Source organism: Notamacropus eugenii, chromosome 3, assembly GCF_028372415.1.
Source record: "Notamacropus eugenii isolate mMacEug1 chromosome 3, mMacEug1.pri_v2, whole genome shotgun sequence".
Lineage (NCBI taxonomy): Eukaryota > Metazoa > Chordata > Mammalia > Diprotodontia > Macropodidae > Notamacropus > Notamacropus eugenii.
This window is the reverse complement of record NC_092874.1, coordinates 152,301,602-152,328,698: the sequence shown is the minus strand read 5'-3', so window position 1 is coordinate 152,328,698 and position 27,097 is coordinate 152,301,602. Positions and strand designations below refer to the sequence as shown.

The window sequence follows — 27,097 nt, the reverse complement described above, 5'->3', positions numbered from 1 at the left end:
AGTTTCACTGAAAAAGGATCAATATTAAATATTATCAATAATATTTTTGCCATGAAATTGCATAACGTTACTTTTAAGTGTCTATCCAAATACCAAACAACATAATCCATAATGTAAATATCTCATCAATGTATTCGATTAGTGTATTTGTTGAAAAAGTAACCAGAAGAGATTTAGGAAGCTATTAAGAAATAAATGCCAGAAAAACCTGGAAAGACCTGCATGAAGTGAAGTGAGCAGAAGCAAGAGACCATTGTACGCAGTAACAGTAATATTGTGCATTGACTGACTTTGATAGACTTGGCTCTTAGCAATGCAAGGATCTAAGACAACTCCAAAAGACTCATGATGGAAAATGCTATCCACATCTGGAGAAAGAACTATGGAGTCTGAATGCAAATGGAAGTACAACATTTTCTCTTTTTTTTTGTTCTTTCTCATGGTTTTTCCTTTTGGTTCTAATTCTTCTGACTAATGTGAAAATGTGTATAATATGATTGTTGATGTATATTCTACATTAGATTGTACCCCAATTTGTGGAAGGGGAAGGGGAAGGAGGGGGAGAAAATTTAAAACTGAAAATCTTTTAAAAGTGAATAATGAAAACTAAAAAAAAATGTTAAAAAAAAAAAGAAATGCCAAAATTTACCTCTCATTATATTATATTAATTCTGGCCCTGATAATGATCCTGTCAATGTGGATTTATGAAAATACTACTCAGGTTAAAGAAGCTATTTAAGTGAAACATTTACCAGAGCAATTGACACAGGTCAGGGCAATCAATAAAGAAAATTATCTCTCAAGTCCTTTCTCCTTGATCCTCACTCAAATATTCCTCTCATGTGTAGGGTTTCCAAAGACAAATTTCAGTCCAAAAATGATATTAACAAGTCAAATCATACACAACTGAGTTAGGCTACAATGTCTAGAGACTATATTCTTTTCTTTGAACCAACATACATTTGAGCATCTGAATAAGACAAAAGGAAGGATATTACCAAAATAGTGAAAGAAATTATTTTACTCCAAATAAAAGTTAATTTTGTTGAGATAGCTTCAAGTTACTAAAATTATGAACTATTTCCACTTTAAAAAGTAGTTATGTTTTGAAGGCAATTTACAATTTTGTTTTTCTCATATGTATAGAGGCATGGTTATGTAACAGAAAGATTAGAAATGATATGAACCATTTATCTTTTGAAAGCTAAAATTATCAATGTGTCACTGTTAAAGTTCTTTTTCAGAGGCTTTTTAAAAGTCCACTGCACTAAAATCATATCCATTGGGGATTGCAACTAATTCTTAAGTAAAACAGTTTTGTCCTCTTGATAAATGTTGCACAAAGCACATGTTAACATGGTCACCAAAGACAATTACTCACCCTGCAGGTAATTCCTCAAACTCTTCTGACCACTGCTCCTGGACGTCCTCAGAAGAAAGATCTACATCCCGAGTGGTAGCAAAATTGAATTCAGTGCCTTCAGTTCCATGAAAATAAATGGCATTCCCATCTGATTGGCAGCTATGCTATAGATTAAAAAAAAAAGCAAAGGAAGTTGCTTTCAGGTACGTTTTATAGCTGTAAAGTTAATTCTCATCTAGACTGGGAGCTCTGAAGCATTAAATGGTTTATTTTCACATGAGTTTACAAATCAAACTAACAACTAAAGAGCCCGTTCATTCATTCTTTTAAAAAAAACTTTCTTGAATTTCTGCTAAAACATTGTGCTTCCCTTGTTTCATCTTATTGCAAGCTAGGTCTATTATTTATTAATTTCCTATAGATAAGAGGTGAAAAGATCATTTCAGGTTTGCCCTCCTTAATAAAGTATTCTGAATAGAATAGAAGTTGGTTAATTGGAATGATTTCTTATTTTTATCACAGTCCTTGTTTGTGGGCACAAGGTACAAAAATGAGTTTTCACATATTTTCAGCTTTATGGTTATAGGCTAAATCACACTGACCTTTTCAATATTCTATACTTTGCTGGTTTGCCATTCAAGCCCTTCACAATGAGTCTGTAAATGGGATATGAGTAGAATGGCTAGCTAATCAAAACATGGAACACAGAAAAGGTCAAGGTGAGCCCAAGTGTGGATCTATCTTTTTATTCTGCCATCTTGACAGAGATTCTTGAAGGAGATAAGATTTGCACAAGGTTGATTTTCAGTTGAGGTCAAGAGATGTAACGTCATTGCCTTGAGTGTTCTTCACCTGAATATGGGATACGAAAAGACTAAAAGGAAATAATTTCTCAGGATAGCTTTTTCTCTCAAGAAGTTCACATTCAATTTTCCAGCCATGTAAAGGAGAAGAGCCTGTGTAGGATGAGAATTTAACTTGAGAGTTGTATAAGGAGGTAATTTGTTTAATTTCAATGGTACAGCACTGTACTCTTGAGCAGTGAGGTACTCCTACAACATGGCTACCATGTTGTCATATAGAGAATTCTCCAGGAATACAGCATGAAACAACTGCCTGATAATCTTGTTCATATTATGTGTGTTTGTCCACCCCTAAGTTAATAAGTTCTCGTTTTCAGTTCAAAAGCTAACACCTCCAGAGTTCATAAGAGTAAACAGAAACATATAGAAATACTGACAGTGCTGTGCATCATTCAAAGACAAACATTACACACCAAAAAGATGAAGAGATCTTTAGCTATAAACTTGGTAAAATGCTATGAATACACTTAATCCTAGAAAAGGTCAGAGCAATTATCATGAGATTCTGGAATTCTGATCAGCCACAGGCTATATTTACCCTAGAAATAATAAGAACTCTGCCACCAATGCATCTTAATGGTTGAATGATTAAAGAAAGTACCACATGACACACTAAATCATTGTCAGAGAAAATGGGCCACGGATAATATAAACATGTTTGAAAAGAAAAGATCACTTGTGCTTTTTAAAAGATTTGTTTTCAGCTGAGAAAAAGAACGAAACATATTATATGAAGATCTTATAGCTAAACTCCAATTCAAATATTCCAATTTTACTACATTTAAAACATTTACTCAACCCTATACTTTTCTTTAAAGATCCTTGGAATAGTGATGTTTTTCATGTATATTTTTTCTATAGTTTTCTGATAGTTCTGCTCTATTAAAGGAAAACTAGGTCATCACCCTGTTCTTAAAATTAACATTGCTTCTTATTTTCAGTATATCAGTTGGGATGGGAAATTCATTTATCAGTAAACTTCAACAATGAGAAGTGGTGTAAAACACTCTAAGGCTATTTGTGGCTCATAAAAACAGACACATAAAAAATGCACCACGATAGTGGAATTGGGGCATAAAGTTTTTTTTAGTGTGGCTTTGTAATAATTTGTGTATTGCAAATCCTAAGGACACATTTAAGTACACAGATGTATTGTTTGCGTCTACATACCTGATGAAAATAAACTATTAAATACAGATGTATATAAATAAAAATATTTTTGTAAATAAACATACATTCATATAATATGTATTATATGCATATATGTGTAAATAAACGTATATATTTTGTTGATCAGTTGTGTCTAACTCTTCGGGACCCCATTTGAGATTTTCTTGGCAAAGATACTGGAGTAGATTGCCAATTCCTTCTACAGCTCATTTTACAGATGAGGAGACTGAGGAAACAGGGTTAAATGACTTGCTTTGGGTCACACTGCTAATAAGCATCGGAGGCCAGTTTGAATTCAGGAAGAGTACACTTTCTGACTTCTGGTCTGGAGTTCTATGCACCGCAGCCACCGAGTAGCTACCCTAAACATTATGCAGATAATGCAACAGTACTTTTCAGTGTTAGCATATTTCTGAGCTATCTCAAGTCACATTTGAAATAGCAAACATGAAGAAACCAGTTTGAATTAATGAATTCTGAACTTTGATACTGGGTTAAAGAGAGTTATCCAGCAAAAGAAGTAAAGTCAGTTTTGTTTTACCTAGGTTAAATTCAGTAAAACATAGAAGGTCTACCTTATTGTCTTTACTTTGTATGAAATATTTTTGTGTTTTTATATAAATCATAATTAGGAGATTCATATTGGCTGTATGACTCTAAGCAAGCCATGTCACCTTGTGGTATCCAAGGCCATGAAGACCATAAATTTCAGAATTGTTAATTTCAAAATTCTCCATTGGTAGAAGAACCAGGAATTCTCTATACCAAAGAAGCCACAGGTCCTATACAAGAAAATAAAATTTTAAAAATAATTACAGTAATGACAATAATACTTCTGCAGTGTTTTTGTTCTCATCAAGGTCTTATACACATATCTTCATAATGACCATCTGAAGGAGGTAGCCATTTTTCAGATAAATGGGGATCCGAAGATTTAGAGTTTAAATTGACGTGACTCAGTAATGTAGCCAATTGACAGAACCTAGAATTAAATTCAGTTCTGACTACACTGTTTGTGTCTGAAATGACTGACAAGATATTGAAAAGTGAAATCAACATTTTTGATTGAAAACATGGAACTAGAAGCTGTTTTTGCTCTCCAACTTTCATCATTTTTTTTCAAGTTTGCAAATTTTTAGCATTTTTCTCCACTATGCCCTTGATGGTATCATAATAAAATCCAGAATCGGTTACTATACACTAATTTAGTGCTCCTATCCTATCCTATAATGCTTTTTCTTCAAACTTTTTACCTTTGAGTGAAAAATAAGTTCTGTTTTCATGAAAGAGAAGCAGGGTGTTATAGTAGAAAAGAGAGGCAAGAAGGCCTGGATTCAGTCTCTGCCTCTGCCCCATACTGTGAATTGAGAGTGCTTTCACACCTAGAATTCCAAACACTGACAAAATTACAGGTATTGAAACAATCTCCATAAGTTTACATATATTTTCTACGTGGAAAATCTGTACTTTCCTCATATATCAAAATAATTAAATTCTCTTCAATTTTAATACCTGATTTAAACCAAAAGAAAAAAAAACCCAAAACGAAATATAGTTTCAAATCACTTTGTAATTACTGTAGATTAAAGGTAAAATCACACTGGATCTAGAGTCATAGGGCCTCAGTTTGAACCATAGCTCTGCCACTGATTCAGTGAGTGATCTTAGACAAGTCCTTTTCCCTCTCTTGGCCTCAGTTTCCCCCTCTGCAAAATGAAGGGTTTAGGCCAGATGAGGCAGAGGTCCTTTATGCCTCTAAAACTCTTATGAACAGCTGAAGTGTCTAGGAAAGGCTAGAGGATTTAATTAGCTACTTCCCCTTCCATATTCTCATTATTGAAAATGGAAAGGAGGGTCACCTTGTATTGCCCTTCTGGTATTCTCATCTATATGTTTTAGGAGAAGAAAACATTCGAGCACGGAAGAGGCTAAGATCTCCTTGAAGTATACAATGTATCTTTGCTGTGAGTGGCTCAGAGCCAGGTCTGGACTATGCTTTTTTTCTTAGGTAACAGACCCTGAATGGGGTGATAGCTGTGTTTGGTTAGAGCAGTTGATAGAATCATGCTAATGAGGCCAATGTGCCGGGCTTTATTTTTATCTGGAGCAATTAACTCTGTCCCCTTTGCCTCCCAGTATGAAATGCTGTTTGACTTTTAAAACCTTTCATAACCTGGTCCCTTCCTACCATTCTGGCTGTCTTACACTTTACTTCCTTCCACATAATCTGCAATCCAGAAACTCCATTTTCCATCTTGTTGACTTTTCATTGGCTGTTCCCTATGCTAGGAATTCTCTCCCTACTCATTTCCTGGGTTCCCTGTATTCCTTCAAGTCTCAGCTACAATCCTACCATCGGCAAGAAGCCCCCTTAATACTAGTGCTTTCATTCTTGGTTATCTGCAATTTATGTTGTATATATTTCATTGGCAGATAGTTGTTTTCATGTTGTCTCCTGCGTGAATCTGTAAATTCCTTGAAAGCATGAACTGTTTTTCCCCTCTTTCTTTGTATCCCTAGTACTTAGAATAATGCCTGAGGTACAACAGACATTTAATAAATGTTGGCTCCGGAGGAGAAGTGAGGCTGGTGAACTACACAACTCTCCCTCACTCAAAACAAAGTCAAGTGCAAGTCACGTCATCATTTCTCTGATAGCATGGTCTTCTTCGGCAACAAAGGATGAACACAACAGCTGACTTAACATGGGCAGAGCTTTTAACTCCAAATGTTCATCTCGTATTTGATTAGATGAGGTAGGAGGAAAAGAAGAAAAGAGGAGAGAAAGAAAGAGGAGGGGAAGAGAAGAAGAGGGAGAGAGAAAGAAAGAGAAAGAGGAGAAAAGGAGGAGAAGAAGATGGAGATGGAGAGAAAGAAGGAGAGAGAGGGAAAGAAAGGTAGGGGGAAAGAGGGGGAGAGGGAGAGAGAGAGAAAGAGAGAGAGAGAGAGAGGGAGAGAATCAACTAAAATCACATGCCCTAATGGGGGCGATTCAGTAGCATTATCTTCATATATGAAAATACATGTAGATATGGTAAGTTTTTATATAGCATGGGCAGAACTGATCTCCCTCCACTCTGTATTAGGATTCATAAAAAACTCTCCCACGTGTCTTTCTGCACTTTGACAGCATACTTTGATGATAGAAGGGTTGACTGTACAATACAAAAGGCAAAGAAAAATTAAGTGACATGGGCAAGATGAGATGCTTTTTACATAAGTTCATGTTTTTGACAGCCAGATTCAAAGGTCACTTCTTATGTCATGTAAAACATCGAGAGAAAAGTGAAAGAGAAGAAATAGAAAAGTATAGAAAGTAAAAGGTGAAAAAGTCCAATTGAACAAATTCCAAGAAGAAACATTTAAAAGAAGGACAAACTCCACAGAAGTGGCAGAAATTTGCTCATAAAATAACAGAAGAAATACATAATATAAATAACAATAGTTGTAGTGTCAGAGGACCCAAGTTTGAATCTCAGCTCTGACAGTTATAATGTGTGACCCTGCGAAAGTCACTTACTATCAATATCACAGTTTCCTCATTTGTAAAATGGAAATATTAACACTTGCATCCCAGAGTGTTATGAGAAAATCAACCTGTAAACCTTAAGGTGTTATAGAAATGTGTACTTATTACCTTGAATATCTCCCTAGTTTGAACTGGAGTCTACAGTGAGTAGAAACCAATTACTTCCAAAGAATGGCGGAGTGATTTTGTAATGCAACAATAAGAAGTGAGGAAAGTTCTTCCTAGAGAATATGTACGCATCCATTATTAATTTCTGACTCATGCTCTCTAATAGACAGGCTTGGGGGCTGTTTGTAATGGGAATTACAGTTACTGACATTTAGACACTGCTTTAAAGTTTGCAGATCATTTTATATAGATTATTTCCTTTACTTATAACAGTCTTGTGAGTTAGTTATAGATATCAGTATTCTCACTTTAATGAGGAGTAAGGAATACTCTAGTAAGTGTCAAAGGTCAGAAATGAACCTAAAATTTACTGAATCTAAACCCAATATTTTACCCTAGAAAACCTTGAGCTTTTTGGCTTCAAACCCTTTTACCCTCCTAACAATTATTGAGCACTGGTACTGGTTAAGAAATAGAATAATAGATCAGTAGAACAGAGTAGACATACAACACATGGCAATAAATAGTTATAATAACCTTGTGTCTGACAAATGTAAGGATTTAAGTTTTTGGTTAAAAAAGTAAGCTATTTGGTAAAAATTGGGAAAACTGGAAAGCAGTTTGGCAGTTGTAGATCAATATTTTATATCATTTACCACAATAAGGTCAAAATGGATATGTGACCTAGACATAAAAAGAGACACTGTAAGTAAATTAAAACATGGAACATATATATACCTTTCATACTTAGAGACTAGAGAAGAATTTATGAACAAGAGAGAGGGGGAAAGAGCATTGTGACATATAAAATGGATAATTTTGATTACATTAAATTAAAAAGTTTTGATAAAACCAATGTAGCTAAGATTATAAGAAAAGAAGAAAATTGGGGGAAAAATTTTGTTGACAGTTTCTCAGATTTTATATATATGTATATATATATACATATATATGTATATATATATACACACACACACATACACATAGAGTCATATGAAAAAATGCTCTAAATCATTATTGATTAGAGAAATGCGAATTAAAACGATTGAGATATATCTCACACCTATCAGATGAGCTAAAATGATAGAAGGGAAAATGACAAATGCTGGAAGGGATGTAGAAAAATTGGGACATTTAATTCCTTGTTGGTGGAAATATGAACTGATCCAACCATTATGGAGAACAATCTGAAATTAGAGATATAAAACTGTATACCCAGCAATACTGCTGCCTTATACATAACACAATGCTTTTCAAACGTCCAACATGTTTTTGGGTAAATCAAAATAGACCCTCTTGGAGTTGACCTTTGCTTCCTAAGCATCCTCCAAATTGGGATGACAAGCCTTACAAGACACCATTCCTGACACCATTATGGGCTAAATCTTTTTTTATTCTAGAATTGCATCACTAAAAATATCAATAACATACTGATAAGTTATAAAGGAGAGATGTGTAAGTGTTCATCCTTCATTGCAGAAGAGGACTATGCCATTAGAGTTATAAAGGAGGTACTGTTTGTCTGTACTTTCACTGCTAGCTCATGTGAATCAAAAGAATTAAGACAAGAAATGGGTAAATATTAATCGAGAACAGAGAGATAAAATATGGTTTTTGAATTATGTTTCTCTTTCTCATTAGATTTTTTAAAATTTGGTTATTAAAGCTAATATTTTGATAACGGGATAAAAAAATCAACATCACAAGATCAAGGTGAGGATGTCATAGCGAAGCAGGAACTTATCTGAAAAAGATTTGGGAGGTTTTGTGGAGAGTAAGGTCAATATGAGTCTACAGTGTGATATAGCAGTCAATAAACCTAATACAATCTTTGGCTACATTAAGAGATGTACAGGGTTCAAAAGGAGGAAAGTGATAGGTCTCCTAGACTCTGTCCTGCTCAGATTGTGTTGAGTTCTTGGTACCACATTACGGAACTGATATTGATGAGGTGGAGAATGCCCATAGGAGTGGTACAGTATGATGAAAGCCCTAGTTAAGTCATAGGAGAGAATTGAAGGAACTGGAATATTTATCTTGGAGTAGACTTTACATGTTTGGAGCAGGGGGAGGGGAAAACATGATGGCTATTTTTTATATATTTTAAATACTGTCATAAATTAATTTGGTCTATTTGACCCCAAAGGGAAGAGCTAGGAGCAATGGGTAGAAATTTCAAAGAAACAGACAGGAGTTCAGTATTTTGTAGGGGAAAAAAGAAGATCATAGTACTTCTTAACCAAGCAAGTTGACAGCAATATTATTGTCTGTGAAACTGTTCAAATTCTACATTCACTCCATTTGACTTTTTATACGATTGTGACATATTCATGCGTTGTTTTTACTTGTCTACTCAATTTTCTGTTTCCTAAGAATTCGTTTTCCTCAGCTCCTGGCTTTCTCATCTTAGATTAGGCAGGTACGGGCAACATCCTCCAGATTCTCCTCCCTCTTGTACTAAATGTTCCTGCAAGGTTGTCTCAGAACAATGATTAAGTCCCTAGTTCAGGGACACTGTTCAGTTCCATTCTTTTATCTTGTTTTCTTTCATCCTTCAAGACTCAGCTCAAATGCTGAAGGAGTTCGTTTCCTATCCCCAGAGCTGCTAGTGTCTTGTCCTCTAAGGTTACCTTCTGTCTATTCTATCTATATTCTGAATATACCTTTTTCTGTATGGGATATCTCAATTAGAATGTAAGATCCTTGTTGGCAAAAAATCTTTTTTGTTTCCTCTTTGTAAATCCAGTGGGTGGCACACAATAAGTACTTGATAAATGCTTTTTGACTAATTATTACAAAACATCTTAATATTTTTGTATGCATCTAAATATATAACACATGAATATATGTGTGTATATATATTTAATCTAGAATTTACATAGAACTTCAAGGCTTTCAAAGCACTTTGAATATGTTAACTCATTTGATCCTCATAGTAACCCTAAGAGGCAGATACTATTATTATTCGTATTTTATAAATAAAGAAACTGAGGCTGAAAGAGGTGTAACTCACCCAGGGTTACATGGCTAGTATCTTGAAGCAAAATTTGGACTCAGGACTCCCTGACTGAAAACCAGTGCTTTATTCACTGTATTACCTAAATAAAAGAATCCATCTGAGTCAGTATTTTTTAACCTAACTCCAGAGGATTATCAAATCTCTCTCCCTAAAGGGAAGGCCTTTGAGTCATTTAATACTTGGGTTTGTCATCTTGACCGCTGCTATGTATTTGTGGTTAAAAACTGATGATGCTCACTATGGCCCTAGAAGTTAGAAATGTGGCATCTGGAATGATGCTTAGCTGTTTCAGGATGCCAGTCTGGGGCTAGAAGTGAACTGTTGATGGGGCTGTCGAAATCTGGTCCTATGTGTCCTTGCAATAAATCATGTTTCACTTCATAATCATATATTTCTTTCAAGACATCATTTTCTGAACTTTGCATCTGAACTAGAACATGGATTGACTGAGTTGACTAACAAGAAAATACAAAAGTAAGCCTGTCCAAAAGTAGAGTGTACTGTCTCATGAAATGTTGAGTTTCCCTCCTAAGGCTTCCAGATGAAGACAAGGTGATCTTTTATTGGGGGATGCTGCAGAAGGGTTATGTTGTAGATATGGTTGGAGTTAGACCGGATGACTTCTCAAGATCACCTCAATCCTGAGATTTGGTGGTTCTGCTATATTAAAGAATACTAAAATGGCATTGAAAACAATTGAGATATAGTCTGGTATCTTGGAAAGATTGCTAAACTTGGAGTCAGAAGAGATCTGGGTTCAAATTCCAAGTTTTACTCCAACTAGCAATATGGCCATGAGCAAGTCTGTCAGCTTCAGGTTCCTGATTTGTAAAATGGAGTCAATAATCCTTGTGATATTTATCTCACAAGCATGTTAAACAGAAAACAATTTTTTAAAGTTTAAAATGATATAATAATAATAAAAAAAACATAAGTTGCAAGACAATGTGGCATAACAAAGAGTAGACTGGAGTCAGGAGGAGCTGAGTTCAAATCCTGTCTCAGACACTTACTACTTGGTGTGACCCAAGGGAAGTCACTTAGCCTCCTTCGGGCTCATTTTCCTTATCTGAACAGTGGGGATAAAAATAGCATCTACCATACAGGGTTATTCTGTGATGAAATGAGATAATATCTGTAGAGAGCTTTGCAAACCTGAAGTGCCATATAAATGCTACTATCTTACAGGCACAGCTAGATGGTACAGTGGATAGAGTGCTGGGCCTGGAGTCAGGAAGACTCATCTTCCCCAGTTCAAATCTAGCCTCAGACACTTCCTAAATGTGTGACCCTGGGTAAGTCACTTAACTCTATTTGCCTCAGTTTCTTCAAATGTAAAATGAGCTGGAGAAGGAAAATGGCAAACCACTCCATTATTTTTGCCAAGAAAACCTTAAATGGGGTCATAAAGAGTCAGACATGACTGAAAATGACTGAACAAGAAATAATATAATGTAGCATAGTATAGTATACTAATTTTAATGATTAAGGTGTGACTATGAGCAAGTCACAACCTCAGGGAGCCCTCTAAGAATATATCACAGACAACTTGTCAATCTGAATCAGCAGAGGTAGCTTCAACACTGGAAGCTCCCCACACAGAAGAAATCATGGATCCAGGCAATATTAATAATAATTACTAATAAAAATGTATTTTAATGAAAATATCTACAGAAAATAGAACGAGTGATAAATGCTCTTTCAATTTATATTTTTGTCAACCATCTACTCAAACCCATATCACATTTCTATAAATTTACAATTGATAATCAAATAATTATAAAACCCTATCAAGTACATAAATAGGTTGGAAGGACTGGCAAAATCAAGGAAATTTTGGATTATAGAAACTATTTTCACTTTGAGAACTGCTCAGAACCATCAAGTACATAGTTTAAAACCATATGTGGCTACTGGAATTATATTATCCTTTGAATGACTGCCAAGATGCAGATACTAGTTGAATAAGCATCTGCATTGGATTAAATCTCAGGTCTACACTTAGCACATGGGAAAGTTTTTCCTATTCTTACCCTTCCAAACAGACTTTTCTTTGAGTATTATTTGATCATTCTTTTTATTTCTTCCTCTATGTTTGATGTACCATGTATCTCACTTTTCCATGTGTCCCATATTTTACACTTTTAAGCACAGGCTCCAGTATCTCTTTCATTGTTTACCCCTCTTAATTATCATTCCTCTTTATATCGCCACTATCAATCAAATATATTTTCCCATTTTTGCTGCTGAATGGATTTCCTTTGCTTGACAAGCAGAACACAGTGTAGCTAAGTGACAAGATTTTGCCAGTCACAAAAACGTCAACAGGAAACATCAGTGCACATTCCTCCATGTATCAGGTCCTTGGCTACAGTTCAGGGTAACATCTTCCTGAGGTTGCTCCCTATATGATGCTGCAAATGTTAACGATTTCACCTCTGTGCTTTTAAAGTACTCACAATCACCTCTACCCTCGTTTAATTAGGTTTTCATCAAAGATGAACACTGATGTACCTCTTCATATTATCTCCCTGGGGCCTAATGGCCCTGATGATTCTTTCAGACAGCTGTAGCCTCACAATTTATTTTTTGGCGACATCCTTTTTGTTGGAATGAGTATATTGGGCATTTGGGCAATGCCAGCTTGCAAAGGGCTGGTGGCAGATGGAAAGAAATCTGCCCAGTATGCCTTCACCTCTCCATGAGCAGAAAGTCGTCAATTTCCTCCATTAAGGAGTTGTCACTCAGCCCACCCAGCTGGAAGACCATTTTTGATAGCCAGGCTGGTTGGTGGTACACGATTCAGATACAAAGTGCACTTTAAAAGGAAGCTAAAACATCATTTGTAGGAAAATTGAAAATGCATGGCTTCAACCACAGCCAATTTTTTAATGACTGTAATATTTTAAGTGATTATTTTTGCCACTTCAGATTGCTCCTTAGAGAGGAGAGGTTTTTTAATTAAAATCTAGGCAATGCAAACAGATGAGATATGAAGAGTACAGGAAAGAGAAATAGGATGAATAAAATTAATTAAAGCGGCATTGTCAGTAGAGCCATAAATTACATTGTGTCTTGCTGGGAATGAAATATATTGTACAGGAATTTCTAGATTCCAAGTGAGATATGTGATTGATTGATCATACCATCCTGTTCTGTTTGCTGTGCCTTTAATTCTGCCACAGTAACTTTTGTGGGCCAGTTTCAAGATTTTGGCTTGGAGACTGCAGGATTATCCTGAAGGATGAAGACTTTTAGACTACAAAAATCCAGAGTACTAAGAGAAAGCTCTCTCCCAGGAGGCAAACTAAATTTCTATCATTTTCCACACATTCAATTTCTAGGTAATTTAATGCCAGTTTAAAAAGCCAAAAACTTGGCTAAGTATGCAGTCCAGGTGCAAAAAGGGCCACAGTGCACTTTTCCCTTTCAAAACAATAGACCGAGTAATGGTGAATGAATCTCGGATTGCTGAAAAAGTATGTTTTGTTTCATTGTCTTCCGTAATCATTAGGGGCTCACATTTTAAAAGCTCTGTACTATGAATCATAGAGATTCAATTTATGGTTTATTTTGTGACAAGTGTATAATTATTTGGCAATAGTTACCGCAACTACAGAACAAAATAGCTTTGGTGACAGATTTGAGTTAGAATAATGAGGGGGAAACAACTGTGTAAGATTCCATAAGGTGATTAATAAGCTTAACTTTGAGACTCAACTTGGCTTTCAGATGAGTCTTTTCATGTAAGTCTCATCAAGGACACTAGGCAAGACATTATTCTGAAGAAAAATGTCACTGAGTTTTTAACAGCCACATAGAGTAATCTATATTCCTTTAGTTTACAACTAAAGTTCTCTTATTAAACATTAAAAATAACTCCAGTTGGTAATTATATGTATCTGCCTTCTTCAGAGAAAAAAAAGAGTAAAATAAGTTAACCCAGGGGATTTATTTGGAAGTTATTTTCTTTGCTTTTAATAAAAAATTACTCACTTTTTCTATTCTATGGTCTATTTTTAACATTGAAATTGGGCTGTCTTCCATTTTTTGCTAATGCTATTTCATGTTAATTATAGTACAAATTCACCACACGGAGAAACATAATATCATGAAGGCCCATTTCTCTTTGTGTAAAATGTACTTTTCATCCCCAAAGCACTTTATTAGCTTAACAAATTAGAGCCCAGTTGTTTTATCCTACACTAATATGCAGCCACCTCTGGGGAGGAACATGACAGTTGTAGTGATGATAACCAAAGTGAGAAGGATTCCACCAAGCAGAGGGAATATAAGTAGACAGAATGCAACTGCCCAAGTTGGAATTGGTCCAGGGGACCACATTTAGCATTCCTATTCTTAATGGAAAAACACATGAGAACTTAAAGAAAAACACACAAGTCTTGCTGAGCTCAGGTTTACTTTCAATGGAAAGACAGCACAGATATTCCTCACTTTACAAAACAAATTTGTCTCAGCAAGATCATTGGTAAAGTAAATCTTATTTTCCCATTGCTTTTTGTTATATGGTCACAGGTACATTCCAACAGAAAATACAGTTCCCCAGTGGATTTAACTGAAAGCTTAAACTTAACTGCATAGATGCAGTGCTAGTTGGTGGCAGTGATCTGCCTGAGAAGAGATGCTTGCCATTACAATAAATAATAATGCCCATGGGGCAGCATGATATCATGGAGAGCGAACTGGCCTTGAAATCAAGAAGACTTGAGTTCCAGTCCTGCTTCTGAAACACACTGGCTGTGTGACCTTGAACAAGTCATTCAGTTTCTCAGTGCTCTAGACAACTTTCTAAGATGACAGGTACAATGGAGAAGCTGACCTGAATTCACAGAAGGAATTTTCTCATGAGGGAGTTCCCTGTCACAATGAATTCCAAGTCCAGTCCTCATACTAATACACAAGCAGGGTAGGATTCCCTATAAGTAGCTCCATTTTCCTTGGGAATATTTTCAACATTCTGTCAACTCAGACTTTCCTTCCATCAGTGTTCCTTCTTCTTATTTCTCTTCAGCTACTTCTCTTTGATTACATACTTGAAAAACATTTGAACTTTGCTCTTCTCTTTCTTTTCTATTATTATTTCAAATATTGGAATACCTCAAAGCTATATTTTTACGTTTCACCACTGGGTGACCACAATAATTTGGGAGGTGTGAAGGAAGTTCTGAAACTGTGCTCTCTTCAACAGGAAACTCTATCTATTGAATTCAGAAAAGCCAATATCACCTTATCAATAAAACAGATCTCAGTCTCCCCTGTTAGAAGTTCTCTGTGTCTGAGTGCCCATCAGAAGCGGAGCTCATTTCTGTCATGTGGGAGTAGGCAGGCAGTGGGTATGACTAGACATTTGCTTTCTATTAGAATTTAGTTAGGGAAAAGTGGATGACAGAGAAATATTAATAAGTTGTGAGGAATACTGTTTTAAGATGTAACCTTCATTTAAATCAATCAATCAAATCAGTAAGCATTTATTAAGCACCTACTATGTACTAGGCATGGTGCTAAGCACTGAGGATACAAAAAGAAGCAAAAGAGTCCTCAGAGTGATAACAATACAATGGAAGAGACAGCATGCAAACAGATATATACAAAGCAAGCTACATAGAGGATAGATATAGACATAGAGGAAATAATTAACAGAGGGAAGGCACTGGAATTAAGAGGGGTTGGAGATGGTTATTTGTAGAAGATGGGATTTTAGTTGGGACTTAAAGGAATATAGGGAGGTCAGTAATCTGAATGCAGGAGGGAGGGTATTCAAAGCTTGGGATCTGAGAGATGAAGTGATTTGTTTGTGGAACAGCCCAGAGGACAGTATCAGTGGGTAGAAAAGTATGAGGAGTAAGGTGTAAAGAGACTAGAAAGGTAAGAGGGGATTAAGTTATGAAGGGGTTTGAATGCCAAACAGAACATTTTGTATTTGTTGCTAGAAGCAATAGAAAGCCCATGGCAGTTTATTGAGTAGGAGGGTAAAGTGACTGGACTTGTGCTTTAGGAAAATCACTTTAGGGCCTGAACGGAGAATGGACTGGAGTGGGGAAAGACTTGAGGCAGGCAGTCCCACAGGCAGATAACGCAATAATCAAGCTGTGAGGTAATGAAAGTGTGTACTAGAATGGTGGAAGTGTTAGAAAAAAGAAAGGGGGCATATTGGAGAAATGTCGCAAAGGTGAAACTGACAGGGACGAGAGATAGTGAAGAATCCCAGATGATTCCTAGGTCGTAAGCCTGCCTTCTACAGTAATAGCGAAGGTAGTACACAGGGAGATTTATAGGAGAAGATGAGCTCCATTTTGACATATTGAATGTAAGATGTCTACTGGACATCCAGTTCAAGATATCTGAAAGGCATTTGAAGATATGAGATTGGAGGTCAGCAGAGAGATTGGGGCAGGATTTGAGAATCATCGGCACAGAGATGATAATTAAACCCATGGAAGCTGATGAAATCACTAAGTGAAACAGTATGGAGAGAGAAAAGAAGATGTGTTCAGCAAAGTTTGTTATAAAGCTCATGTCTTTTAGTGAATTCTATTTTCTCATTAATTTCCATTAAAACATAGCAGATACCTTCCACTAAGAGGCAGAAGATGAGATGGTTAATTTTCACATATTTAAAAAAGATGTTGGTTAATAAATAAATAAAAGGTAACCTATTAGGGGAAAAATATTTTTCTGGGAGTGGGAAAAGAAATCCTGCAAGGGAAAAATCATTTCTGGGGAGTTGGATAGATGAGTCTATGGCAGTAGCTTTCATAATCACCATTTTAGTATGTTTTTCTAAAAGTGAACCAGTAAAGGTATTGCTGTCCTTTCGAGTATCTGTGTTACCAGAAAGGTAACAGTTCTTAAAAGACTTCTCAATTTGGTTTCTTATTTTATTCATCTCAGATTTCTTTAATACTTTTAACTTTTTATTCAAAGTATAGCTTTTACAATTTTTTTTGCATTTTTTCTGACACTTGAACTTAATGTGCTCCCATTTTATATTCTACTCAGGTCCTCCACCTCCAGTAACACATAATCAATTTGTTTCAGCATGCTTAGGAAGCAATAGGAGCAGGTTATCTTAAACTGGAACCTGTGAACCTTAAAAAAAATTTTTTGATAATTATCTCAAGATAGTTGGTTTTCCTTGTAATCCTGTGTATTTTACTTTATTCATTTAATACCATTATCCTGAGAAGTCTATATTTGATCTTCAGCAAATTTCCAAAACTTTGAAACAAAATCAAATAAGAACTCTTGGAAGAGAAAATATGATGAAAAGTTCCAGTTACTGTTGGGATGGGAAGTACCCTGCCCATCTCCCAGGGTACATATTTTGCAACTGCTTAATGTCTATTAACAGTCAGAATACTGCCTCAATGACTATTCTCCTAGCTTGTAAGGCACCTGTACCATAATGGAAAGAGCAGTGGATTTTGAGTAAAATCTAGGTTCAAAACTTAACTCTCCTACTTGCTAGCTGTGTGAATATAGAAAAAAACTTCAACTCTCTGAGCCTTAATTGCTTTATCTATAAAAGATGGGTAATAAAAACTGCGAATTCTACATGACAGGGTTATTACTGGGTCAACTGAGGGAACGTAACTTAAAACATTTTGTTGTTGTTCAGTCATTTTTTAGTTGTGTCCAACTTTCTGTGACCCCACTTGGGATTTTCTTGGCAGAGATACTGGATTGGTTTGTCATTTCCTCCTCCAGCTCATTTTACAGATGAGAAAACTGAGGCAAAATAAGTGTCTTCCCCAGGGTCACAGAGTTAGGAAGTGCCTGAGGCCAGATTTGAATTCAGGAAGAAGAGTTTTCCTGACTCCAGGACCAGCACTCTTTCCACTGTTACGAGTAAATAAGCTATAACTAATGATTTTTTAAATCTTTACTAAGGACTTAGATGTTTGTTGGATCTTGGATTATTGTTGGATAGTGAGCCATAACCCATAAGGAAAAGGGCATCTAGTTGTTGCAGCTGACAACAGGAGCTGAGAAAAGATGACGACAAGAAACTTTCAAATTCTATAAATTCAGGAAGTCTTATTTTGTAAGAAATTTGTGACAATTATTTAGTTCCTGAATTCAGAATTATGTTCAAGGAATTTGTGTTAAATTATATATATATATATACACACAAATTCCTTTACTACACACAAATTCCTTTACTGCCTATTCGGAAAGCTACATGTTTATCACAGGACCTCCAATTTGTACTTTTACTCTACATTTGGAGGTAAATTAATATGCATGAGCAGAGTGAAAAACCCATCTACGCATCAGGTTTTTTTAAATTTAGTGTTTATGTAATAATATAGGAGAAGGTAGAAGGGCTAACAGATGCAGAAACTGCAATCAAAACAGGGCAGAATCCTTTTAAAAATGTAGTACAGCATCTCTCTCCCAGTGATCTGCATTTAATCTGTGGGTCAATTCCAGAGCTGACAGAAGTCAATGATTTATACCTCTGAGAGCTAGGTATAAATGGAGTAGCAGGGTAGATAAAAAAATTGTTAATGATGATCAAGTCTGTCACCTTCCCCTCTTTTCTGTTTTTGTTCTTTCTCCTTCTTTCAAGTCTATGTGTATATCCCTATCATCTATCTATCCACAGATTCTCTGTCTCTCAGGAATGTTAAGTGATGGACCCACCCGGGAGAAAAATTTATGCTATCACCAGGGATGAAACAAATTTGGAAACTGAAGCATGTGTTCGATAAATATGTAGTACAATGTTGTCAGCTGATCCATTTTAAGACTTTGCCACCATCTGTTTCACATAAGGCATCATTAAAAGAAGAGAAAGAGAGAGGCAAAGCACTAAGGGTTCACTTACAAGTCATTGATCTCTGGGTTGTATTTTGGGTGTCCTGGTACTTTCTTCTCATTTATACTTAACTTTGGTAGATGACAGCATAAAGGTTAACTAAATCTTCTTGACTTGTTTTTGACAATTTCTTTACTTGAAATTAGGGAGACTCTTAAGATTTCAGACTGCTTTTAGGAAAGTACATCTCAAGTACTCTTGTCATCCTCTCTCAAATGTTTCAACAATAACTGAGGTAAATAAAGTACTAAAGAGTTGAGGCCATTAATTCAGAAAATTTTTGCTGTATACTCTCAGAGAAAAGAGTTGAGATGGGGCACAACACAAATATAAAACACCTGAGCAATTTCCAGATCTTTGAAGATTGTAGTCTCTTTAGGGAAATACCCAGGTCTCTTCCATTCCCAAGCAAACATGTATTCATCGGCAGAATCAAGAAGACTAGTCTCAAAATATCAGAAATCAGCTGAAAATTAAATATGCTGGCTGATTACAGCTATTGTTAGACAGGAAACACCAGTTAACTTCCTGGTATAACCTGGTATCATTTCCATCCTAACCCTCCCTGGGTTGCAGTTGCACTGTTTTCCATGTTGTGCTAATAGCTGTTCAGTACTTCATGAGAAACATATACACAGTGATAAGAGTTAAATTTTGGACTGTTAAATAAAAGTGTTATAATGAAAGTAGTATAAAGTTTTGCTCCTACTGTAGATATTTTCTCCCAAGAGGAAACTAAAGAAGGCCAATAGTTATGGAGGAGGCTTGAAAGAAGTCTGTATAGGTAATCCTTATACTTTTAAAATAATGGACCAAAAACCAAACAAATAAATAAGACTGGATGAAAGGAAAAGGAAGGAGTATTTATTATTCTTACTCAGATCATATGCCCATTCTCCCTCCAAAAAAGCACAAAGAAACAGTGTCCTATAAGTTCTTACTGGTTGCTGATGTACACATAATCTATATATGTCATATTAATTACTAAATAGATGAAATTCTCTAATTACATGCTGTGGGTCTGTAAGATATAAATGATCACATAAGATATATCCATAAGATATAAATGGTCACACAAACCTCTTAAGCTAATTGTTCAATTTGATCTTCTGCCATTTGTGTGTGTGTGTGTATGTGTGTAAAAAGCAACATAAAATCAGCCAAATATCTAGAGATGCGACAAGTATTTATCAAGATGTGCGTCTGTACGCATTCTTCCACTTTTCTTTTATGCTTTGTTATATGATTTCATTTCCTTGAAGTTTTCATATTAAAACTGTATAACCAGGCAGCTTACACATGCTCCTAATTTTTTGGATAGCAGTTAATTTAATAAAATCACTCATATCAATAATAGTGATTATTAACTATCACCATTATAATCAGCTAAGGAAAAGCATTTTCTTAGCCTAAATAGAAGCTAATACTTAACCTCTTAATTTCCTCCAGGAGGGAAAGGTACTTGGGTACAGTCGAACAAGTTTTTATTTATTTGACTGCAGGATCACTTTGGTGCTATGCAAATTCATGAAGTACTGACCAAGTGGTGGACTGCATATATATTGTCTGAGGTTCACTCTAGCTAAATTCAAAGTCTTTACCAGGCTGACCACAGAATGATGACTTCTTCTAGCCACAGCAATTCTCAAAGATGATCTATCAAATTGCAGAGGGACTATCATGCGTATTTGGTGAAAGTCCCCGCAAAATTATAGATCCTCAGAGCTAGGAAAATATTAAAGTAAACCATATTTTTTTTACAGTTTGTTTTCAGTCTATTTTTTATGGGTGTATAAAATCTTTAAGTCATGAGCTTTTGAGCTGATTTGGCATAATCTCTAAGTCAAGTATAAATCACCCTAGAAACAGACTTCCTCCTAATTGGAAGTATATTCCTAGAAACACAGTCTTGTGGCCTCTGCTTCTTTTCTGTTCACTCTTTTACTCATCATCTTGTTTTCTATCACTTTTATGTTTATGACTTCTACATCTATAGAACTGTTCATTCTTCTAGCTAGATTCTAGGTTCCTCAAGGGAAGGGGCTCATATTTCTAAGCATAGAGTTGTCAAATACATGACCAGAATGCAACCTGCAACACCTCAGTGCAGCCTGAACCAGATCAAAATATAACTTGGAAATGATTAACAAAATAACTCATTTTCTAACACAGATAATGTTGACATGAGATTTTTCTGAATCAATATGCTACCCACAAGGATTTTACATATGGTTTAATGGCGGCTGTTTCTATTTGAGTTGATATCACTCTATTGAAGCACTGAATTCTCAACTGCTAGGACTGGAAGAAACCTTAGAAATTAGAAGTCCACCATTTCATTTTACAGATGAGGTACCAGAGACCCACAGCAGGGAAGTGATTCCCAGGGGCTGGTTTGTGGCACAACCATAGGTAGAACTCAAGTCTCTTTCCGCAGGAACTACATTATAAATTTTCCTTCTGTAATTCCCATAGTGACTAACAAGTACTTGTTGAATTCAGATGGTGAAAAAACCCAAATATGACAATAAAAATTCAATGATGAAAAGATTTCAATATCTTCCATCATCAACCAAAACATGAATACATCAATAAAGAGTATAAACAGTAATAAACAGGTAAATAATTAAATTTGCAAAGAAAAAAACTTGCTGTTACAGGTTGAGAATAAGGAAAGTGAAGGATTTCACATTAGCTGTCCAAAAGAAGAAACATATAAATTTTGTATTATGAGGCTAGAAGAAGATTTTTAAAAATTTGAGAAAACCAGGAATCTTTTAAATGGCAGTTTTTATAATGACTGGGAATCAATTGTTCAAAGAAGTGATTTTGACTTCCAGTTCATAAAGGAAAGGACTCTTGAGGTGGTCAGAAATAAAGATAAAAAACTGACATCACATTACATTATTTTTGACATCAGGTAAAGAATGTCTTTACTAAATAAATTGCATACAGCATAAACTATAGATTTTCCTAGAAAAAACTCAAAATAAACCTGAGGACAAAAATTTCTTTAGCCAGTGAGTCAGGAAAAAGGATAGAAACTGGACTGTGATTTTGTTGGTATGAGGAACTCCCAGGTGAAGAAACTCCTTGCCAATGCAAGTTATTATCTCTTCAATTCATGGTTTTTCCACAAAGTACAGAATTAGTCAAATGAGCTTAAATGAAAAATAATTTAGGATAATGACCTTAAATTTAGTTTAAGAAACCCCTATAGTCCCCATAATTAACATAGTCCAATGCTATCATTTTAAAGATAAGGACATTGATGTCTGCAGAGGTTAAGTGTTGTATTCTGGATCATGAGGGTAAAAAGGAGGCGAGGAGCAATGGTGGGATTTAAGCCAGGTCATCTGACAGAGATTAAGTTATAGGCATTTTTAAATGGGAGCATTAGACTTTGGGAAAAATTCTTGCCACCCAGCCAAGTTGAAGGCTGCCATTTCAGTCATCTTTATTGCAACCTATTTTGTTTTGTAAACTAGGGTTAACTTGTTAAACTTACAGCCATGAAAATGATAAGTTGGAAAATGCATATAATATTCCAAAGTCTAATCTACAAAGTTGCAATTTAATTTAAATATCATTGCTGAAGTAAAACCACACTTGATGCATTTTTATCACATACTGTTCTGAAGTGCATGCATTAAAGAGCAGAGTATCTAATTGGATTAGTATAATAGCTTGTAAAATGAGGCAGAAAACATACATTTTTTGCCGCAAGGAGTACTTCTGTTATAACTGAGACCAAATGATAGGCATGTCATTATGGGAAAAGGATGCAAATCCAAGACCCCTGGGGACTACATGTGTTTCCTCTGTTTATTTGTCTATTTGCCAATGATGAAAAGTAACACCAGAAATCCCTCCTTTGTCAAGTAGCCATGTGACTGTGACAAGTAACTCAAGAATCAAAGGTACTTTTTAGTATCAACATAAAAAGAATCCAAGGAATCATTTTGTAAAGGGGCCAAGATTTTGGTATGCTAACCAGAAAAAAGTTTCAATTTGTTGTCTCAATAAGTTACTTTTGTAATGGAAGCACCTCCATTTATTCTGTAATTCCTTTTGTTGAATTTAGGAGTTTCTACTTGGAACTTTTAAATGTAAAGTTGTGCCTAACATTTCTTACCCCCATCTTGCAAAGCCTGGCTCTAGCTATAGTCACAAGGTCCTAGATTTTTGTTTCCAAAGTCTGATTGGTACATAGTTTTCAGAAAAAGAGGAGATGCAATAACTCATTGTTTTCACAGTCTCATTACATCTGATTTCCTACAAAATTGTACCTGGATGAAGAATGGTTTACTTGTTTATCAAATTCTGATTCTGTAGATGAAAAGGAAGAAAAAAATGGGTTCAAAAATATTATGGGGTAAAACACATTTGCATACACAGAGGGTCTGATTCATTTGGAAATTTTGTGTTTTCTTTCATTGATTAATTTTCATTAAAAAACTCCTCTTCCCTATTGATGTAGATCCTTCTACCTTTCCTTGTTTCTTTAAAGGGAGATTATGTCTCCTTGAGATTTTACTCCACAGTTTAATTTAGATACAAAGAGATTTTCTTTAAAAATATAAGTGAATAATGTTTTTCCATGTATAAATTTTGGGAAGTTAAAATTAATAGTTAACAACTTCTATATTTATCCTTATAATAAAGGATAATTTAAGATAAAGAAGAATAATTTTCTTCTCCATGACAATGGTGGTTGTGGGGAAGAATTAACTTTTCTCAATTTGGAAAATTACTTCTTTAGGAAAAAGAAAAACAAACCTTAACCGTAGCTCCTGGGAAGAAAAGCCAATTGCCAGTGTCCACTGGATCCAGATTGTCTTCTAAGATAATCTGTCTGTGAGCTGAATTGATGATCAAAATATTGTCTAAAGCCCAGCAGGCTTCATACACATCACCCGCATGGATGTATTCTTGTTTCCATTGAAACTGAACATTCTCTCCTTTGGCATCTTCAGGAAGGTAAAGGATATGGATGATTGTGCTGATATTTGATGGAGCTCTGCAAAATAGAGTAAATTAGAGAATGATTCACCTAAAGGAGGTTTAGTCATATAATTATTATTTAGTCACATTATTATTCCCTTTGGTCATCAAGGATGGTCAGTACTAGATAATATAAAAATTTTGGCAACTACCTGTAAAGCACTATACAAGTTTAACCTATTAATATAATTATTGCTAATGGTAATACGTATACATGTCTATGTTTGATCAATTCTTAATGTAAGCTATCACAAATTGTGAATATCCCATGAGTACAGATGTGGTGAAAAATGATACATACTCAAATTCTGTAATAGTCAAAGAGTAGGTGAATATCAACCATATCAGAGTAACTAATACAGTGTCTTGTTAATAAGTGCTTGCTTAATATTTATTATTTTAATTTAATATGAGAAAAAAGAAGTTAAAGCACACACTGAAAAGTTATTTCCTTGAGTTCTAATTTTATTTTGAAAAGTACAAGAGAATTCATCATGTATTCAACTGTAGTCATAGTTGAAATAACATTCTCTACTTTGAGGGATCATATAGCTTCCTTCTATTTAAAAATATCAAAATTGGAATTAAAAAGTTAAATTTCATTTGTAATTTTTATCTAAACCAATTTTTAAACACTATAATTTAACATAATTTTTTATGTTGCTTCTGCTAAAAAAAAACACCAGGACTTTTTTCTATATAATAAAATATTTTTTGAATATTTTATTCTCCTAAAGTAGTAACATGCCATACTGAAAATTATGGTCTGAGTCAAGATTAAAAGCAGTGCTAAAATGCAAACTAGTAATACTTTTGGCTTGCCATAAATCAACCATGAAAAAGACTAGGGCAGACTCGTATTTTTCACTCTTCAATGAAGCATACATATTGGTAAAAGTGTCAGTGATGGTTATAGATGGTTTATCTTACATTTATTAAAATCAATTGGTGCTTTGTTTTAACAATATTTCATGATGGTTACATTTTTTCTGTCATCTGAAAGGAATTAAAACAGATAAAAAGGGACACTTTCATTTAAAGTAATAAATAAAATAACTGTCTAGTTCAGACAAAGAGGATAATAAAAGTTTGTTTTAATAAATATTGCAGTCTGAGCAATGACTTAGAAACCCCAAATTCTATTCAGTAATAGCAGCTGATTTTGAATATTTTAATTAGTAGTAAAGGTAAAGTACTATAGAAAGGATCTGGTTTTTTATTTAACATCATAACCATAAATATAACACTAAAACCAAGATTTTACCCATAGCCTCAACTTGCCTTAATTGCAACATATAACATTAAGAAAGAAAAATAATTTGTGATAATGCAAGCACAGTTATTTGCTTAATTGATTAATAAGTGCTTTTAGAGTCACAGTTTTTAGTTAAAGATATATGTACAAATAAGCAATTAGCACATGTACATTTTTCTTATACCTTCTAGAAAGAAAAACAAAGGTTGACACTATAATATATATAGTCAGTGTCAAAGCTCAGCTTGGGCCAGCATCGCATTAGTTTTTATTTTATCCTGTCATAAAGGGAAACAATATTAAAATTCATGAATTACACTCACTCTTCTCTAGCTCTTGGCTAGAAAAAAGACTGGTGAAAATCCACTGGATGTAAATGCCACTGGAAACTTTGGACAAATGTGTTTACTGCTAAAGACTAGTAGCTTGCATTAAGAACCTGATATTTATTCTACGTTGATGGCATAAATCACAGTTCTTTCAGCATGGCAACTGTGGTAAAGTAAATGCCATATTATTAATGGAATCAATCACAAAATGGATAAGAGATGCTCTGTTTGTATCATTCTGGTTAGAATAGGAATAACAGCAAAAATTAGATTTAAAAAAATTCATTGAACATCCTATTTGAATTTTAATTGTACTTTCTATTATTTAGGACATGCAGAAAAAATTAAACCAATCAAACTCGGACTGAAATGTTGTGAGCTATTTAACTTTGCCAAACCCATTTTAATAGGAAAGAACCAATTTTCTCTCCCTAAAGCATCCTACCTCATTTCTTGTTAAAAGTGGTTGAAAAAATGGAAAAAATTAATATTTCGTTTAGCTACTGAGGGCCCAGTGGCTGCTATCAAAGAATGATAGTCCAGAAGGGACTTCATGAGGTCATCCAGTTTATACCCAAGCCCACAGGCAAAACTGTACCCATTTAGACAGATGGGTAACTATCTCATTTTATAGTGGATTTTCAGCGCCTTACTCTCCAAATGTAAGTCATATTCTGCCATTACAGCTGCCTAATGGTAAGAGATAGAATACAAAATCACTTCCCTAGCTTCTGATCAATATTTCGGTCTGCATTCCTAAATCAAAAGGATATGGGTCAGAGTTTGGGTGGCTCTACATAAATTACCAAAACTGTAAATACTTGGATGTAAACCCTATTGACAACAAAGTGCCTAGAATGGGAAGTAATGTGATAACTTTATACTCTTCAAATAGAGTATATATAGGTAAAGATGTAAATTTATCTATGTACATGACCATTAGACAAAATGCTTTGTAAAATCCACAAAGAATAAATTTAGTCATAAGGAAGAAAACTGGGAATTGGGTAGAATGTCTGCTGTGTTAGAGTGCATGCAGATACTTGAAGTTATAACAAACCTAATTTTCTCTAGCTGAATCCAATCTGCAGTGTTATTCTTGGTATAGGACACAACGATGCTGGGATCTGAATAACTAAAGCGGCATGAACCTGACCCTGTGAAGAGTAATAGAAGAGTTAGAAACCAACGAGATGATACGTCATCCTTTTCTATCAATATTTCTGATGGATAGATTCTACCTCATTTTTTTGTCCTTTAATTGTTTAGGGGTTTGTTATTAAAATTGTCTATGATCTGTTAAAAATAAATAGAATTCTCTGTCTTTACTAATAAGGAGTGATTTAAAAGCAATAAACTGCAGATAGTTAATTTCATAAATTTCCCGATGGAAACTAAACTGTTTTTCCTCCACCATCTTGCAAAATAAAATCAACACATTATATACTGCTGGAGAACAAAATCTAACAACTACTGGAGAATAATCAATATTAATACTTTTAATACTTTTTCTTCATATCATAAGGGTTTCATCAAACGGTATATATAACATTACATGACATTTTTAACTTAAGAAGAGAAACAAATTTCTTTTTGTTGAAATAACAATAATAC

General features: G+C 34.8%; 1 protein-coding gene across 2 annotated transcripts in view; it reads right to left on the bottom strand.

Annotated features, from left to right (window-relative positions):
• The window catches only part of RELN (reelin), a 553,318-nt gene that overhangs the window by 233,698 nt on the left and 292,523 nt on the right, over window positions 1-27,097 (bottom strand). For both annotated transcript variants that reach the window (XM_072653135.1, XM_072653136.1), the window contains exons 9-11: window positions 26,544-26,640; window positions 23,675-23,915; window positions 1,383-1,528 (exon numbers count right to left, since the gene is read on the bottom strand). In XM_072653135.1, coding sequence (XP_072509236.1) covers window positions 1,383-1,528; window positions 23,675-23,915; window positions 26,544-26,640 — 484 coding nt within the window. The remainder of the gene's footprint in view (window positions 1-1,382; window positions 1,529-23,674; window positions 23,916-26,543; window positions 26,641-27,097) is intronic.